The sequence below is a fragment of the Polistes fuscatus genome, unplaced genomic scaffold (assembly GCF_010416935.1).
Source record: "Polistes fuscatus isolate 324 unplaced genomic scaffold, CU_Pfus_HIC Scaffold18, whole genome shotgun sequence".
NCBI classification, from domain to species: domain Eukaryota; kingdom Metazoa; phylum Arthropoda; class Insecta; order Hymenoptera; family Vespidae; genus Polistes; species Polistes fuscatus.
The window spans coordinates 1,398,144-1,419,219 of record NW_025113086.1 but is presented as its reverse complement, the minus strand read 5'-3'; the positions used below and the strand labels follow the sequence as shown (position 1 = coordinate 1,419,219).

Genomic DNA, 21,076 nt, shown 5'->3' with positions numbered 1-21,076 from the left:
CATTAATTCCATATCAAACACTACGGCTAAATAGATTAGCGGCTTGAGTGCCTTTCGCGCCCTGGGCCTAAACAAACTCCGCCCAATAATCTCTCTCACTCTCACTTAGGCTAATGCAGGCGTTTTGAGCAACGTATCAGAAACCCCCCCACCCAAACCCCACTTCCCATATATATATAGAGATAGTTAGAGTGCAGTAAGCGAGTTATAGCAACCCTCTCGATCGATCCATCCATCCGTTGTGTCCGTTGTTCATCCATCCGTTGCCTCGTTTTGCTATGGCCCCAAAACATATTGTCGAAACTTTGCTCGGTATTGTATTGAAGAGCAAAGAGGGGTTCTGGGGGTTCCAGGGGGCTGGGGGGCTACGCGGGGTTCAGGGTGGGGGCAGAGAGAGAGAGAAACAGGGAAGTTGGATGGTTAGCTGAGGAAGGGTAAGAGGGAGTCGAAAAACGTGAGCCATCGTGCTCCACGCATTATGGCCATCGAGAGTGGTAGTATAGCGTTAATGCGTGTCGTTCATGCCACGTAGCACGATGTTTCCTCCTGCTTGCCCAACTGTCGCACGTTCCTCGATTTATGCACGTGCATGTTACGTCTCTCGTATAGGCTTCCCCCGTGATCGAGATAATCGTGCCTCGATTAGATTTGTTTTTCTTTTCTCTTACTTTTTTCTTCTCGGTTTCTTTCTTTTTCACTGTCTTACTTCACTCATTTTTCTTTTTCTTCTTTTCGTAAATCGTTACGCGTACGTAGGCGTGGGGGTGAGACAGAGGGGTTTGTTTGATTACTTTTTGGATAAATTAAATTGTCGAATTGGATTTTATTTTGGTATTAGTGTAATGGTTTATTTATATTTTTATTGATAGTTTTATTATTCAATTTTATTTATTTTGTTTATTTTAATATTTAATTAGGCTTTCATGGTTTAAATTAAATATCGTGATTATGTTTTTTTTTTTAAAGAAATCGTATACTTTTTTTTCATATATAGAATGTTTTATATAATATTTAATTAAATTGATTGATTTATTTATTCATAGTTTAACTGTTGTTTGATATGAGTATAGAAATATCTCATTAGGAAGTACTGTTCTAATTAAATTAACCGATTCTACTATGATTTTCTAATTAGTGTTTTCTTTTTAAATTTTATGTATCTTTCTACATTTTAATTGTTTTTAGAACTAGAATTATAATTAAAATATATTATTTTGATCAGATGAGATTTCACTTATTGAAAGAACATTCTTATACATTTTCTATAGAAGTAGAACAATAAAAATGTTCTAACATTTATTAGAATATTTTTATAGTTTAAAGTATGAATAACTAGAAATAATTTTAAAATAAGTATATAGAGATAATAAATAATGAATACATAAAAATTAAATGATAATAATTTCAACCGTGCAAAATATTTTTTACTTTATCATATTATACAAATTAGTAATATCTCATTATAATTCCTTACACATACTATATTAAGTCAAACTAATAATTAAAATTCCATAATATAACAAATAGGCAAATGTTAGATTATAAAAATTAATATTAACTCAACTCAAATTATATAATTCCTGTTATAAACTTAATTCTGCCCTATATTAAAAAAATTGATAATTCTAAAATCATACTTTATATAAAAAATTAATAGAAACTTATAACTGTAAATAAAAAAATCACCTAAAACTAACGATTATCCCACAAAAAATGAAAAACAAACAATGTAAGACACATAAAATCACTGAAAAGATGTTTCAATCAATGTCATGTGTTAACACATATTAAACTCAAATACACATTTACACACACATACAAAGACTTTCTTTTACAAAGAAAATAGCCGCTTAATCTTAAGATAATCCGTATAATTATACCGGCGCGTTCCTGTAACGAATCGAGGCACGAAACCGCGCTTGTAGTTTCGTTGATCGTAAATCCCAAGGTGACTGGAACGAAGAGATAAAGCGTGAACGGACAAAACGGGAAGAAAGGAAATTCATCGATGCATTAAAAAAAAAAAAGAAAAAAAAACAAAAGAAAAAAACTAAAAACCAAAAACGAAAATAAACTTGGAAAGCAAAAAAAGAAAAAAAAAGAAAAAGTAAAAACAAATGCAAATAAAATGAAAGTAAAATTTTATGTACGATTAAGAAAAAAAGATACGAAAAAGAAGAAGAGGAAAGAAGATAGATAGATAGATAGATACAGAGAGAGAGAGAGAGAGAGAGAGAGAGATGAAAGAATCAGAGAATTCCACATCTTCTGGCGGAGAAAACTCAACGATGGGAAGAATGTGCTACAGGGCTGGGACCCTGAGCTTGGGGTTAAACGACGAAGCGTGTTGGCGAGTGTCCGGTGTTCACCGACAATAATTCAGTCCTACTAGGACTCTCTTTAAAAGAAAAAGAAAAGAAGAAAAAAGAGTGAAAGAGAAGAAGAAGGAGGAAGAAGAGGGAAAAGGTGACCGGTTCCCAGTTACTCGACGCGATCGCATCGAGTGGGCAACCGTTGCAGGTCGTGCCGCAACTATATCACCGTTGCTGTTGCAGTTTCTTCTTCTTCTTCTTCTTCTTCTTCTTCTTCTACTGCTTCTTCTTCTTCTCTTCGATGCCGCAATTGCTGACTTTGGTGTCGCCTTTAAAGTAGCACTCAAGGTAGGCTCGTGCGCGTGCATTCAAGTTTGCTTCTTCTTCTTCTTCGTTTGTTTTTTTTCTTCTTCTCCTTCTTCTTCTTCTTCTTCTTTAGTTTGACTACAGTAGGCTGGAGAACAGCCGATAATTATTCTCAAGACCGTGAGTATATCGATGCATTAGCTCGACCGACTAGCTCGTTTGTTCCTCAAGCATGCTAATTGCCACTGCCAGCATCGCTACCATCTTCCACCTTATTCTCTTTCTCTACCTGTGTTTCGTCTCTACTTCCTCTTACTTTGAGCGAACACTTTGGATACTTATTCTTTTGTTTTTGTTTCCTTTTTTTCGTTGTTACCCATTGCCATTTCGGTTAAGGTTATGGGGATTTTTATCTAATTTTGAAATGTATGACAAAAGAAGATATGATTTAATTTTATTTTATTCATTTTATTCATTTACGAAGAGATGTTGTGTTTTCGTTCAGTTTATATTATAGAATTATCAGATGTATGTTAATGATTTGATTATTTTAGGTTATGTATTGTTTGTAATTGTTATACGGATTTTATAATTATGGATTTAATTTCGATTTGTATTATTTATCGCAACCATCTTTCACCTTATTCTCTTTCTTTACCTGTGTTTCGTCTCTATTTTCTCTTACTTTGAGAGAACACTCTGGACACTTATTTTTTCGTTGTTACCCATTGCAATTTCGGTTGAGGTTATGGGGATTTTTATCTAATTTTGAAATGTATGATAAAAGAAGATATGATTTCATTTTATTTTATTCATTTTATTCATTTACATTACGAAGAGTTGTTGTGTTTTCGTTCAGTTTATATTATAGAATTATCAGATGTATGTTAATGATTTGATTATTTTAGGTTATGTATTGTTTGTAATTGTTATACGGATTTTATAATTATGGATTTAATTTCGATTTGTATTATTTATCGCAACCATCTTTCACCTTATTCTCTTTCTTTACCTGTGTTTCGTCTCTATTTTCTCTTACTTTGAGAGAACACTCTGGACACTTATTTTTTCGTTGTTACCCATTGCAATTTCGGTTGAGGTTATGGGGATTTTTATCTAATTTTGAAATGTATGATAAAAGAAGATATGATTTCATTTTATTTTATTCATTTATTCATTTACATTACGAAGAGTTGTTGTGTTTTCGTTCAGTTTATATTATAGAATTATCAGATGTATGATAATGATTTGATTATTTTAGGTTATGTATTGTTTGTAATTGTTATACGGATTTTATAATTATGGATTTGATTTCTATTTGTATTATTTATAGTAACCATCTTTCACCTTATTCTCTTTCTCTACCTGTGTTTCGTCTCTATTTTCTCTTACTTTGAGAGAACACTCTGGACACTTATTTTTTCGTTGTTATCCATTGCAATTTCAGTTAAGGTTATGGGGATTTTTATCTAATTTTAAATGTATGACAAAAGAAGATATGATTTAATTTTATTTTATTCATTTACGAAGAGATGTTGTGTTTTCGTTCAGTTTATATTATAGAATTATCAGATGTATGGTAATGATTTAATTATTTTAGGTTATGTATTGTTTGTAATTGTTATACGAATTTTATGAAATTTGAGAGGTAATTATGGATTTGATTTCGATTTGTATTATTTATCGCAACCATCTTTCACCTTATTCTCTTTCTCTACCTGTGTTTCGTCTCTATTTTCTATTACTTTGAGAGAACACTTTGGACACTTATTTTTTCGTTGTTACCCATTGCAATTTCGGTTAAGGTTATGGGGATTTTTATTTAATTTTGAAATTTATAAGAAGAAAAGATATGATTTAATTTTATTTTATTCATTTTATTCATTTACGAAGAGATGTTGTGTTTTCGTTCAGTTTATATAATAGAATTATCAGATGTATGGTAATGATTTAATTATTTTAGGTTATGTATTGTTTGTAATTGTTATACGAATTTTATGAAATTTGAGAGGTAATTATGGATTTGATTTCGATTTGTATTATTTATCGCAACCATCTTTCACCTTATTCTCTTTTTCTAACTGTGTTTCGTCTATATTTTCTCTTACTTTGAGAAAACACTTTAGACACTTATTTTTTCGTTTTTACCCATTGCAATTTCAGTTAAGGTTATGAGGATTTTTATTTAATTTTGAAATGTATAAAAAGAAAAGATATGATTTAATTTTATTTTATTCATTTTATTCATTTACGAAGAGATGTTGTGTTTTCGTTCAGTTTATATTATAGAATTATCAGATGTATGGTAATGATTTGATTATTTTAGGTTATGTATTGTTTGTAATTGTTAAATGGATTTTATAAAATTTGAAAGGTAACTATGGATCTGATTCCGATTTGTATTATTTGCTTATGAGGATTTATTCAATTTTTATCGAGTTTAATTATGAAGTATTAAGCGTATACGGTGTTTTAATTATTTCAGGTTATTTATTGTTTAGATTTGTTATCTGATGTATTTCTATTGTATTGTTTTGCTAATTTAAGAAACAATTATGGAAAATTAGAGATTTTTTAATTATTTTAAATAATCGAAAAAATATAAATTATATATATATATATATATTATTTTTTTATTTGTTGCTGCATTTAATAAAAGAAAATGAATAATATGTTAATTATTAAAGATAATTGCCTGAAATAAAATATTATTTGTTATTATTATTTGGTATATTTTTGAAATATTATTCGAACAAATTAAATTTACTTTTACTATTATTACATATTATTATTATTATTATATAATTAGTATAGTATATTATATAATACATTACATTAGGCTGAAGAGAAAAGTTTCTTCAAATTTTATAAATGGCTTTAGGATCACATAACTCTGATATTATTAAAACTCTAACAAAACTTGCATGCGATTGAAAGTTGACATATTGTAAAATCATTAAAATAAAAGTTCTAAGCCATTTGAAAGAAGGATTGATAGAAATCACGAACAAAACTTGTGGTCACATTTCCATTAAAATAACGAAGAAACTTTTTACTCGATCTAATAATTTATCGAATAATCAAGAATTACAAAAGACCCTAATTATATAAAATATCATGAACAATCTGCACCCTCTGTTATTATTATTCAATTAAAATACTATAACAATAAAATACTTTTTAAACGAATTGTCATGTAACCCGAGAAATGTTTTAATTACCAAAACTTCAACATATATATAATGAATCCCTAAAAGATTTCTTTCAACAAAGAAAAAAAGATTAAAAGGGACAAAACGAATAACAAGAAGAAGAAGAAGAAGAAATATCAGAAGATAAAGATCAGTGAATCCTAGTACATCTCCTTTGCACGAGGAAAGCCGATGCCGAGTGGAATAATATGAAGAACAAAGCTCAGACGTGCTATTTATCGCTCGTTTCGAGGAGTCTAAACCGGTTGGGCGTAAAAGGTGGCGACGCCTCGTCGTCGTCGTCGTCGTCGTCGTCGTCGTTGTCGTCGTCGTCGACGTTGTCATAGTCTCTTACCCAAGAAGAAGAAGAAGAAAAAGAAAAAGAAGAAGCTACCTGCCTTCTGCTCGGATGCGAATCCGTCTAACATAAAAATGCAAGAAGTCGAGATGTGGGAAGTTGTAAGAGGAAGAAGTTTGGGGCCCAGTTTGGAATGGAACCCAGAAGTGGAAGAGAGGTAGAGAGATGGTTAGGTGGTTAAGGGGTAAAGGGGAAGAAGGGGGTTTACAAGGGGAAACTTAGGGTAGGACGTTAAAAATGTGGCTAGTTTCGGGTGACACCTTGTTGTTAAGTTCGATGGGCAAAAATTATCATGGATTCTGGTCACGGTATAAAAGGTCTAGGCATAAACGAAGATCGGAGTCTGCTGGCATACCTGAGAGAAGACCAAGAAGAGGAAAAAGTTTCAACCGATATCGTACGCACGAAGCTATCGTGTTGTCGACAACGTCCTCAGTCGACGGATGGATGATCGATGGCCGTCGATCTTATAGTCTCTCGATGGAAAAAAGTGGAAGGCCTCGGTTAAAACGGTCGTAAACGATCTGGTGCAGAGCCCAGGCCAACTAGAAAACCAGTATATGCGCTTGTCTGCTGGGGGAGGTCGTCTCTCAACCCCAACCTTCTTCAAAGCATATCCAACAACGAACTCTACTCTTCTTCTTCTTCTTCTTCTTCTTCGATCTGAGATGGTACATGCATTTTATGACACGATTTATATGCACAATGTAATAGTCACTGTCTCCAACCTGGGGAACATGTCTCTGTCATTTTCTATATCTTTTGTTTCTTTTTCATCTTCTTTCTCTTTTTTTTTTCTTCATCTTATTCTTTTTCCTGTTTCTTTATTTGGGCACGCATGATTTCTGTTCATTCTTATTCGTCTTGGTTTTCTTTTTGTTATCGTAAGAACTGTTGTATGCTCTCCTTGAGTGGAATAGACCAGAAGATTACTAGTTCTGATCGGTGCGATATCTTGAACGTTTTTCTAAGACATTTACTACCTGAGATGAAAACTAAGTTACTAGAGGAAAAGATCTGATTTCAATTGGTCTTCTCGTTGCGGATTGAAAGAGATCTATTCAAGATATGTAAAATAGTTTTTATACGTGTATTGTTTAGTTTTTAGATTTAAACAAATTTTCAGGTTAGAATTAAAACTTCGATATTTATCGACTTTGATGGATAGATTAAATATCAAATTATTAAATAATTCATTAAACTCTCATATATTATTTGTTCAATTTAATTTTATTATATTGTGTTGCTCGCGTAAAAGTTTCTGCCAATTTTAAACGAAAGATCTAAAATTGCATGAAAATAAATTGACACGAACTTTCACGCGACCAAATATTATAATATTTAAATTAAATAATTTTCTTTAAATGAATTAATAACAAATTTACAATAAAATAAACAAATTCACAGATCATGACTGATCATTATCTTATCCTGTACATTATTCTTAACTATCCTAACCTATAAAAAGCGCTAAAACTAAGAAAAAGAAAGGAACCTAACTCAAATCAAAACTTTTGGTTAACGTAAGACTGACAAAAGTAGAAGTTAAAGATCTATAATAGAAAAAGAAAGTGATAAATATACATAGAAAGTAAGTATAGACCACCAAAGAGTATTTGAAAGACACACCATAAGGATTTATAGGTGATTCGGCTTTGAAAGAAAAGAAGGAATCGGTTATCCTGTAGACACAGATGCGCCACTGTTTGCACACGGAGCATTTGTCACGCGTGTCCTGCCAACGAAAAGGGACCGGTCCCTCTTTATGCGTGCCGAGAGATGATGCCCTCTTTGCAACGAGGCCCGACCAAGTCAATATTGACTTCAGTCCAGATTGATGGACCTTCCTCGCATGTATACTTAGGCCTCGCGGCACTCACTTATGTTTCCCACACAGCTCAGCTCTCTCCCTCTCTCTCTCTCTCTTATTCTCTTCCTCCTTTCTTTTTCGTAACTTTTGCTAAACTATCGCAGGAAACAAGTTCTATTGGAAAATATATTATAGATTTTACCCAATGTCGAACGAAAAATAAATACCATATGCGATCATAATCGATGGACAATACATTTGTCTTCATACTTTCTTTTTCTGAACAATGTCAAATTCATTCAACATGATTTTAAAGCAAATTCTAGTCTAGGTAAATCATTTTTATTCATACGTGGTGTAGCAAATTGGGTTTTATTGTTTATGAAGATAATTAAGTGACGCTTGAATTTTTTTTTTTTTTTAGGTTAGGTTAGAATGAATTTGTGCTTCTAGTCAGTATGATAATGACTACTATACATTAAACAATCGCAGTTAATTGAGAATACATTTTCTTTCCTCGTTTTTCTGTTCTGAATAATGTCAAGTTCGGTTAAAATTATTTTAAACTTTATATAACTACTATATACGCTATACTCTATTATATAATCAGTGTAATAAGGATCACTATACAATCTGCGATCATAGCTAAACAAAAATTGTCTTCCTAATTTATTAAAATGATTTACATCGACTAGAATTTGATTTTAAATCATGTTCACTGAACTGAACATTGCTATACGTAATCACTCACACACATAACCTATAAATCGAACAAATAAATTAAAAGTTACAATTATTTACATAATTGACAATTGTATAATAAAAAATTTCACTATAAACGAAGCTTTCATAATTACCGACGGTACTCGAGATCACATAAGAATCTAAAAATGTTCAAAATCAAAATTTCTTCTTAAAAATAATTTTATAAAACCGTCAGAATTGGAAGTTCGTTCATTAAAAATAAATAGTTAAAACGTAATTAAACATGTTTTTATGTTCACATGAATTTGTCATTTGATACGAAACATTCCAGTTAAAATGATTATCGGTTTCGTGCAGAAATGGTTATCGGAAATGAACACCTCAACGACAATGCGTCGCTGTAGCATCCGGCGGTCTAAAGATACAGAAGAACAACAACGATACCTTACCTTCTTTCTTTTGATAATCGTGTCTTTGTTATCACTTATATGAAGATATTATTCTATATACTTACAATGAAGCTAAGGATGTAATTTAAAACCAAATAAACTGATTAATATAACACAGTGTCGAGTTTTTTTAAATATTTCGTCGCAGATATACATTACACTTTAAACCGATGATCTATTTTTATTTTACATCCGCTTAATAAGACAAGTGGCTTAAGAAAGTTCATTAGTTCTTTCTCTCTTCATTTAATTTCATTTATTTTTAGACGATTTTAACGAATCAATCGATTATATAATTTATTTATTTGATATTGATGATAATAAAAAGAATTTGTTGCTAAAACTTATAGGTTAACCTATTAAATGGAACCAATTAATTCGATACATTGACATTAAATTATTTCTAACCATGATTCGAATGTTCCGCCATTTTATAACCTCCAAATAATGGAGACAATATCGAAAAATTACTTTATAAATGAATATTAACTTCGTTGCCTTGATATTCAATTATTTCCAATCATGATTTAACTGATCCGCCATTTTATAATCAACAAAATAATGAAAACTATAATATACTATCGAATACTATAAATACTAAATTTATAAAAAAAAAAAGAAAGCCACCGAAATAATTGCTACATCAAATAAGAAAAAAAAAAAACAAATCATTTACTCGCATTGAACCATTTGTTAGAAAAAATACGAATACCTTTCGCAACGCGAACACTTTTCTTTTTAAATTACATTTGACGGTAAAAAAAAAAATAAAAAAAAGAAAAAAGAAAAACAAAACGTTTACGGTGATATCGGCGTGGTTTTTAAAAGAGAGGGGAAAAAAATAAAGAAGCAGAAAAGAGAAAGAGAGAAAACGTTGAGGGCGAGGGGGTGGGGGGATGAGTTAACCAGGGCCCATGATATATGCATGAAAATAGAATATACATTCGCGGTGGCTATTGAATTCGTAATACTTCGGGGCTCACGAACTTTCGTCGTTCAAAGATTTATCGTGCTCGTCGTCCGTCGACGGACTGGAATACTCACCGTGGGATGATTTATTTCGTTAGAAGTGTTGAACGTTCACCGCAAAGTCAACCGTATGTATTTATATCATTCGTACACGTACGTACGTATATCGTATCGTACGAATTCGTAGATACGTTCGTTCATTTGAGAGAAAGAGAAAGAGTAACGTTGTATTTGTATCCAACTATTAGTTAATTAAAGAGATTTTGTGCAGGAACATTGGCCCGTCCGATTGTTAGCCGTCTTTCTAACTATAAATTGAGTCGATCGTTTAACCCCTATGCGATTAACTTTAAACGACAAAAGATTTTCTAAGTAATAGCATCGAGTAAGAGAGAGAGAGAGAGAAAAAAACAGATAAGGAGATGTATTCGAATAACCAAAAATAATGGTTGACCGAAAGAGTGACGCAAATAAACGATTTCTTTAAAATATGTCCCGAGATCGATTGTAAAAAAAAGAATAAAATTAAATTAAATAAAACAAGGAGTAAGAGAGAGAAAGACAGAGAAATAAACAGAGAAGGCTTCTGTCGAAAAATTCCAAAGATAGAAATACCTCTTTTAATTATTTCTTTTCCTTTTTTTTCCTCTCTAAAGTTCAAACGTTTGTATTTTTGAATACTTGGATGATACCGATTGTATTTAAAATTAAATCGGATAGAAAGAATAAAAGTATAGAAGTAAGGATAGATAGAAAAAGAAGCATATAATTTTGATCAAATTTTTAGATTAACCGGAGTTGTGGTCAGGTTATTTATTTAAAAAAAAAAAAAAAAACTAATCGGATAGCCTTATTGATTAACCTACGAATATTATATGAGAAATATTTATTTATATATATATTTTTCTGAAATATATAATTATTTATAGTAAGATTATATATTTCGTGTACATATTAAATGAATAGAAAATTTATTTGCCGAAGATAATATATAATACATTATTCAAATATAATTTATATTATTTAAAATATATTTCTATACGTTATAAATATACACAGGGTTTACACGTAAAAATAAGTCGAGAAAAAGTAGTAAAATTTGATCGTGATTGATCTTAAAGATAACAGTAAATGTAAGTGCTTGTACGGATCATTTAACACCAGGTCAATGTTCATAATCAAACAATACAGCTTACATACTTTTTATCTTATATTAATTAATGGATATAATAAAAATTGCAGGATGTATCTAAGCTGAGGGTTCTAATGTACAAATATATATAATTTATATATTAAATTATTTCGATACGGTGTAAGCGTAAAATATTATCGTTTAAGGTCCTAATTTAAGAAAAAAATTCTAAACAATATGCATACACTAAACAATTAAATCTTTGGGGATTTAAACGTGTATTAAAATAAATAAACAAAAATATTTTTATTACCTTTTTGTCTGGTTAACGAAGATTAAAAAAAAAAAAACCATTGTCTTTAATATTCAACAACTGGTATTGCGTTTCCATTATGAACTTCTAACATTTTTACTATATCCGCGTAATACCGGTTGTTATTAGCAATCGTTGTCATAGTTAGACTGATAAAACCAAGCTAAACGTTGGAAAAATAAGTCATACGGTTGAAGAAAGAACGTAAACATTACGGAGAACAATGAATACGAAAGTGTTAGCGATAAGTTGTCAATAAGTAATTATAGAGACAGTTCGCGGTTTGAAAAATTTTTCAAACATGATTTTCTCGACAAAAATGTGATTCCATTTATTTTACTTATTCGTAATACGTAAAATATCATCCTCGGTCCAATCTTATTGGAACCGAATTTTTTTTTAGAAAACCAATGCAAAAATCATTAAGTATTCCGAAAAATTTCGTACGAATTATTAAGAAAAAAATGTGTTTAGTATACAAAAAAAAATATATATAAATCAGCACGAAAACATTTAACGGCAAATTAATATAATTTTAAAAATGTAATTAAATTTTCAAATGTATAATTCTTCAATACAATATTTTATTATTTTTATAAATTGATTCCAAATTAAAAAGGGACAAAAATGTGATGAATAAATAAATGAGACGATTAATAAATCAATTCACGAATAAAAAAACAACTATGATCCTTATAAACTTAGAACACCACTCGGAGGAGGAAAAAAAGGAGGTGGAGGAGGAGGAGGAGGAGTAGGTAGAGAAAGGTAACACGAGTGCCGGAAGTCACAACGTTCCTCGAGCAACAATGTTTCCGCCGTAGTACACAGGGCTCAACGCAACAACACATCACCGCAAGGCACGTAGCTTACATTTTGCTTTGGTATGCGTTTACCGCGCCCATCATCGCGTAAAAGAGTTTTTTACGCATGTGATGCATGCGTGTGATATACATATATATATAAAAGAAATAAAGAACAAACGAAAAAAAAAAGATATAAGAGGGTGGTGAGTAAAATGAAAAAAAAAGGAGAAGGAACACAGGTATATCGGTGAGTTCGAGTTAACTTGAATGAAAGAATGAAAGAGGAAAATTGAGATTGTGTATATGAGAAAGAGAGAGATAGATAGATAAAGAGAATGATGGTGAGAGGGTGAGGGAGGATCTGAGTCAGCTTGCTTGCTTGCTTGCTTTCTTGCTTGCTTGCTTGCTTGCTTGCTTTCTTGCTTGCTTGGATCGAGTAGCGTCGAGTCAGCGAGAGAAACAGTGCTAACTGCTGCCCTGCAAAACTACTACCCGAGAGATCCTATCTATATCTATAAAGCGCAATGCAACCTGCAACCGTGTAACTGGTGCCGACTTGCAATAATGTCGCCATTCATAATTTTTACACAGAGACAGTTCTCTTCGTCAATGAAGAGACAAAATATGCTAAGTTAATGTTATAGCTTTTTTTGTTATTTCTTTATCAACGTGTGTAAAACTTTTGTCACATTCACAATTCTTACTTATTAATCGTTGATATTATTTTCTTTCGATCGTTTTTAATGTATACGAGTTTAAGGATGATATTCGTTGTTGATTTTATTTAATTTAATTTATTTTATTTATTTTTTGGTTTGAGAGAGTCAATTGTTTTTTTGTTTTCGTATTGGTGGTTTATATTTTGAGGTTAGGATATATTTGAAATTGTGATATCTTTTATTATCGTGCTAACTACTTTGATTATGTTATATTTAATAATCGATCGTTTCTAATGTATACGAGTTCAAGGATGATATTCGTTGTTGATTTTATTTAATTTAATTTATTTTATTTACTTTTGGTTTGAGAGAGAGAGAGAGTCAATTGTTTTTTTTGTTTTCGTAATGGTGGTTTATATTTTGAGGTTAGGATATATTTGAAATTGTGATATCTTTTATTATCGAGCTAACTACTTTGATTATGTTATAGTTAATAAATAGTTAACTTAATTATAAAATATTATATAACTAGTATTATAAATATATATTACTAAAATCATACAATTGTATAATAAATATTATAAATAACTACTAAAACTATATATGTATTATAGCAAACAAATATATAATTGCTATTAATTACATCAATGAAACAAAACAATTTCAAAATAATTTATTTATTAAAAAGTAAATTTATCTTCGTAAAAGTCAAACACAATGAACGTGAAAATAATTTATAATCACAATAATAATACTATTAAACATACTTTGTATAGTAAAATATTATGTCAAATATTTTTTATTTGTGTATAAAGTATACGAAACATGGTTTATCAATTTCGAATGAACATGAGTTAAGAAAAATTATTAAGAAAAATAAAACAATAAATAACAATAGGTAATACTTGCGTTCATTAAATTTCGTGACCAAGCGAATTTTATTTTTTCTACCATTTTGTGTATACTTTTTAATTAGGTGTCATTAAGACACAAAGAGTCAAAGTATCTTGTTTAAAAACAAATGGTGTAATTTAATGGTTAATATTATAATGACCTTGGAATAACTAACCAGAAGAATAAAAATAGAAAAAAAGATACATAAATCTAAAAATATTTATTTAAATGGAAAAATCTGTTCCACATTATTTTGACACGTTTTTATTTAAATTATTATTTATTATCATTATTTTATATTTTCTTTATTTAATTTGTTTGTTTTTCATTTAATTGAAAATAATTCTCTATTGATTTTTTCATTGTTTAATATTTTTTCTCAATACAATTAATTTTGTAATTATTATTTTTTTAAAATGATAATTACGATTAAGTAATAAGAAATGATATCGTTAATACATCTTTAAAATGGAAATGATTTAAGAGACACGTCAACGTTGATGTAGATCGAACTTGATAACGTTAATTAACGGTCAAATAACGTTCGAACGCAACAAACGTTCGAAGCATATTACCATATCGACGGTAGATAAATGCCGAATAACCAAAATATGAATCGATTAAGGATCAAACCTGCTAAAAACGATGTCAGCCATACATATGTATCCGAGAGAACTTGAACGTGGCCATTCAAGCTGTCAACACGATTTTCAATACGTACGTTTGGTACGATAAAAAATTTAGACGCGGATAAATGTGAAAAAGGTAGTCAGATGTAATATTTTGAATAAATACGATTTCATTGGAGTTAGAATTTTTCTCTTTCTTCATTTCTACATCGAATTAGAATTAATATCTTAAATGTATAACATTTTTATATGAAGTATTTTTAATTTTTAACTAATTACAGAAATATAATTAACGATATTTTGTATGATAATTATAAATAATAATTTGTAATATATATTTTAATTTATAATTAAAAGATTTTTATTCAAACAAGTTGTACAAATTTTCAACCAAAATATAATTCAAATCAAGTATTATTTTATTAACCTTGAGCGGGATCATAAATTCGAGCCAAATTTTTATTAAAATAAAAATTAGATTTATTTTTAATAATATTAATTCCTACATCAATTATCATCCATTAATAATCATATATAAATGTATAAATAGATATAATTTAATATTAAAAAAATATATTTAACGATACTTTTCGTATATAAATAAAAATTGATATATAAATAATAAAATTATAAATTTAAAACGAATATTTAACTGTCCATTAAACATCAAATGTATTATAATTTCGTAATATGATATTATTATACTGGATTAATAATTGTAAAGGTTCTTATTCACAAAGTCGTACAAATTTACAAACAATGTTGATTCGAATCGCGCTTTGCTGTAATCTCAACGGGATCATAAATATAAGCGACAAGCGAGTGGCCATAACTCGACTCGAGAGAGTGTGGAGAAGAAGACGACGCTTTTCTCCAGGAACGCGTTGTTCAAAGTAATTCTCCGATACGTCAAGCTCAAGCTCAACGAGGAAACTAAGTTAGACATTTGGTATATCGTGGAAAGTGTGTTCCAAAAATATGCACCGCGTATTAAGAGAAACACGAACGTATAGTAGAGAATAAAAAGAACGTGCTAGCCCATTATTTCAATTAAATTCACCGAACTTCATATTAATACGATATAAATTTTCTTACATTTATTAATTGAATAAAAAGTATCAGCAATTTTTGATCAAATTAATTGGTGAAAATAAATTCGTCATAATTATGCTTAAAATATTATTATTATTAGTATTATTATTTGTTCGTTGTGTAAGAAACATTAACGAAAACATTTTCATATCAAACTAAAGCAAGTATTTGTATAATCTCTCTCGAAAATAATCGACACATGTAGCTGAGAAATAATGAAATTGTAGAAAAGCTGTCATCGTCATCTAACTTGATTATAAAACGTTATCGTCAATATTATCATTCTCACAGTAAGTACAATTTGTCTCAACAAATCTCATCGTAAAAGTCGTCGGAGCGAGACGGGTGTTAGAGAGTTGGGTGCTGTTGTTGTTACAAGCGAGTGAATCGTTCGCATTCGGATAACAAATCGTTATTAACCGTACGTTATATTAACACAAGTTCAAAATCATTTCATCCATTTTCGAAACGAATGTATAAAACATCTGCAATATATATTTGATTATTATTATTCACGAACAATATGACGATAGTATCGAATAGAAACGAAAAATAGTATTCTCTGCTTTTTTTTTTGAGTACATAGAATTTCTTACTTTTCCATTATCGCATCTTATCGTATCGATATTACTAATACAACGTATGATCAATAAAAGCACTTCTTTATCTATCATTTTAGATCATTGGTAAACACTACAAAAAAGCAATTAATCATTTAAATTAATGCTAAGATTGACAAATTATTGAATTGTTGAAATATTGTATTTCTATGATAACGTATAAGTTTTTTTACTAGGATTTTATATTACAAGTGTTAAATTTAATATGAAATATGTTTGAACTTACATGAAATTACAAATGATTTATTTTTTCTTTTGAGATGTAAAAAGTTAGATAAATTTGTTGTTTAATTGGATTTTAAAATAATGTTTCAATGGAACTGGAAATAATTTTTATTTTTCATTTCAATTGAAAAGAGTTAAAATGCGTAACGTTAATTTTTTCGATCATCGTACGTCTGTTTTGAAATAAGTTTGCTATTATAAATAATCTAAATTTATATTTCTGTTATTAAAAGTATATTTAATACTTAAATTTGATGTTACAAGCTTGAAATATCACAAATATTTCAATAATAATAACTAAACAAGGTACCACAAATAATTCGAATTTTATTGGGGTATGTAAAATATTAAAAAGTTAATATAATTTTAAATAAATATCATTAGAATATAATAAACTATCTTAATGGGAATCAAGAAAATACTTTTCTTCACATAACCGAAAAGAATTCGAATGAACAACATCATTTTCTCCCGTGAAATAAATAACATAACCCTATTCGCACTGCATTTTCATTAAAACGAGTTTGAATATCATCAATACATAATCTAAATATATGTATGTATTATTAAATTTACATAAAATACATGAATTTGATATTAGAAACCAAGAAATATCCAAAAAATTTTGGATAATAATGAACAAACTGGTTACCCCAAATAATCTAGTTTTTCTTACGGTGCACAAACTATCAAAAATTTTCTGAAGCAACTTTAGTTGATCATTATTTTTTAGATAACAAATCATCTCAATGAGGATGAACAAAAATCCTTTATTATTTTTTCGCATAATTGATAACAAGATGAATTCAGATACAACAGTCTCATTCTCATGAATTCAGATACAACAGTCTCAATCTCATGAATTCAATATCCCAACACTTTTTTCTGTTCATTCAACATCAGCATTAAAAAAAGTTATAATCAATCATAGATATTTGCTATCTAAAATATACAAAAATGTCTAAAGGAAAATGTTAGTGGATTCGATTAGAAGAATTGACGACTTGAACACAACCCTCGATTAAATGAAATTAAGGAAATACAAGTATGACAAAAAAAGAGAGTAGTAAACTAGTAGTCATTGGTTCAAGACGAGATAATTATTCGTAGGACGAGCTAAAGCTCCTCGATCATTTCGCGAGCATTGCTTTAGGCGTGGCAACACATGTTCTCAGCTCCGGCGTTAGGTGCACGTCGAGTCGGAGTATGTGCTGAGAGTAAGTGAGAGAGAGAGAGAGAGAATGAGAGAATGAGAGGGGTGAGTATACCTATATGCAACGTGTCAGGACACGTGGTACCCGAACCTCTCAGGCTTGCCAACGGCTATTCATTTTACACTACGGACAAGACCCTACGCTACAAATTACCCGATGCGGCTACAAAACCGAAATTAACGGCACACCTCTACCTAACTCTCTCTCTCTCTCTCTCTCTCTCTCTCACTCACTCCCTTACATTTTCTCTCTCTCTCTCTCCCTCTCTTTTACACTCTTAGTTGTTAGTTATGTGCACGCGTTACGACAAACGATACCGCGATCCGAGTCCAACTTCCGCCAAGAAAATCATTCTAACTCATTTCATCTCCAATGAGATTTCTTGGAACTTCTTAGAGACACAGAACTCGTTTCTACGATTATGTGTATCTTGGGATATTTCACGATAAACTTTACATCCGCCGGCATTTCACTTTGGATTTACTTCGTGGGAATGAGAAACTTTGAACCGATTGATCGTGTCAGTTCGTTTTTCCGATTTAAACGACAAACGAGAATTTTTGTTACATTTTTATACTTCTTTATTATGGGTGTTTTCTTTTTTCTCGTTGGTTATACGCGTCGCTTATTTTGTACGATTGAAAATAAGTTCTTTTTCTTCTTTTTTTTGTTGTTCTTTTTTTCGGTTATACGCGTTTGTTATTAAGCGATACAGTTCGGTAATCTCTTTTCTAACACTAAGAATATGATTGATCGAATACGTCATTAAATTACCCGGCACATCGATCACGTTCGTTGAACTTTAACCCGTCGCAAATCGTACGTGACGATGATTTAAAAGTAAGCGTTGCCGAGTAATCTGGAGTAAGCAAACCTTATTTCGTAGTAATCATTACGTTAGGATCTAACTTAATTGAAAATATTTATTGCGAGATGATCAATTTATAATCGTCACGAATATGAATTTAACGTGAAAAAGAAACAATAATGTTAACAGAAAAGAGGATGCTGCTGATGTATTTTTGCCAAATAATTGAATTAATTTGCTGAATAAAAAGAGAGAGAGAGAGAGTATTCAAATTACATTTCTAATAACGAGGACTCACCTGTAGATTTGGCGATCCTCGGAAGGAGAACTGTGACATGATGTGTCGGCCGCTCAGGGCCGTGATAATCGGGCGCCGCTACGCGATCATCATTTTTAAACTCAGGGACACACTACTTCATTCGGTCCTTTATTTTTCACGAGCTTTTATTCGTCACTTTTTCGAAATCCGCAAAACACTAATAATATTCTTTTTGTTCCGATTATTCTTCTTCTTCTTTTTTTCTTTTCTCGAAGTATCACAAAAAAAAGTGTAACCAATGTCACTGTTTTACGTCGAACTGTTCCTTTGTTGGCTTCTTTCGATGATAACAAATCGAAATATTTAATATTAAACGTGAACGATATATATTTAGTTGATTACACGCACGTTTTAGTTACGATTATAGTGCACACGAAGATGATTACTATACTCGGCCCTGGAGGCGCCCTCCCGGCAGATGCACTCTCACTGTCACACGCAGAGACACACCGGAGGATCCAGACTGTAGGATCGAGCGTGTTAAAGAGGGGGAGTAAGATAGATAAAAAAGAAAGAAAGAAAGAGAGAGAGAGAGAGAAAGATATTACAATATTTTTCTTCTTCTCTGTTTCTTAATCTTCTTTCATCTCAGCACACCAGCAGCAGCAGCAGCAACAATCCAACAAGTCTTCCCGGTTTCAATTTCCTCCTACCTCGACACTATACTTCTTCAACTTCTTATACAGTTTTTTCTTCCCTTCTTCGATTATCAGTTCACCCAAGTGAAATAAAAAACAAAACAAAAATCCAAGAGAACTCCCGGTGACATAGACGAACACTTATCAAAACGAACGAATCCGTCGGACGTCGTTCAGTACTTTTCTTCTCACCACTTGAACACAACAAAACTCGAACCGTTGACTTTTAAATACTGAAGAATATATAAAACCCAATCGGATAGATCGATGAGGGATTAGAATAAGGATTTAAAAAACGCGGAACGACGATTTAATGTTAAATCCTTCGATCACAGTGTTGAAAAACGTCAATTCCAATAGAGTCCAAGAATGAAGTGACGAGCGGTCAGCAGCGTGAAGCGCGCGGGGACGCGCGCGCGCGCACACGCACAGTAGTTTAACACGAAGAGAGTCGTCGAGGCGCGCGAGGTTTGTTAGAGTTATAGTGCGTTGCGAAGTATTAAGATATAATAACAACAACAACAACAACAACAATAATAATAATAATAATAACAGCGCAAACGGTAGTAGCACACGAGATGATAGCCTGGAGCTTTTAGGGATGAACGATGAAGACAACGATGAAGTTGTCTTTGACGATGATGATTACGACGATTACGACCAGGTTCGAAGAAAGAAGAATAAAAAATAATGTTCCCGATGAAGGAAACAAGCTAGGAAAGCGAGCGAGCAAGCAAGCAAGCTATCAAGTAAGCAAGCAAGCAAGCAAGCAAGCAATTCTCGCGCGCGGGCTGGTGCTAGCAACGAGGCTGCTGCCCAGCGCACGTCGTTGATCCGATCGACGCGCCAGCTATGATCGGTCGCGACTATCCTCCGAATCGTCGTTTCTTTTCGACGGAATCCAGTCCTCCGCTTGGTGGATAGGAAGGCGGTGGGTATACGAGAAAGAAAGAAGAGAGAGAGAGAGAAAGAGAGCGCCGTGGCAGCAGTGGCAACGGCGGCGGTGGTGGAGGCGGTGGTACCGTCACCGGTACACTAGTCTCCTCAGAGGAACGAAGAAAGCAAGCTTTTGAAAGAGAGAGAGAGAGATAGAGAGAGAGAGAGAACAAGTACGGGACGGCCGGTTGCCCAGTGGGAGGAGGGGCGAGGCGCGGAGGGGGAGGAGCGAGAGCGAGAGGGACGGCTCGCGATACTTGGAAGGGAGAAAAGGTTCGAGAGAGAGGGAAAACGAATCGCGCGCGCACCAATTCTTTTACCACCTTTCCTCAAATCCTTCTTGTCCTGCGCGTCTCTGCTAGCTGCTCCTCTACACCTCTTCCTTCCTTCCTTCCTTCCTTTCGTTCTTTTTCTTTTTTTTTTTCTTTCTCGCACTAAATATATTTTTTCTTCCCCTCTTTCGTTCTTCTTGTTTTTTTTTTCTTCTTCTTCTAACACCTTGCTAGCGATAATCTTATTTTACATATTAAAAGTTTCTTTTATTATACTTTATTTCTTTTTATTTTGTTTTTTTATTATTAAACTTTTGTATCGTCCTTGTTTTGCGCACGAATAGTACGGGTAGATTACGGTTGTACGAATTTGTTTCGAGGAACTGTCGATGTTTAGTTAAAGAGACGTACGTGTAAGT

The 21,076-nt window shown here is 31.6% G+C and overlaps 1 protein-coding gene across 2 annotated transcripts in view; it reads right to left on the bottom strand.

Annotated features, from left to right (window-relative positions):
- LOC122515494 (iroquois-class homeodomain protein IRX-6) overlaps positions 1-20,748 on the bottom strand; it is a 50,361-nt gene extending 29,613 nt beyond the window's left edge. The window contains exons 1-2 of one of the 2 annotated variants that reach the window (XM_043632867.1): positions 19,360-20,748; positions 18,791-19,274 (exon numbers count right to left, since the gene is read on the bottom strand). In XM_043632867.1, coding sequence (XP_043488802.1) covers positions 18,791-18,829 — 39 coding nt within the window. In that variant the 5' untranslated portion in view covers positions 18,830-19,274; positions 19,360-20,748. Of the gene's footprint in view, positions 1-18,790 lie in introns of both variants that reach the window. The other variant, XM_043632866.1, reaches the window with a different exon arrangement.
- Between the last annotated feature and the right edge of the window lie 328 nt (positions 20,749-21,076).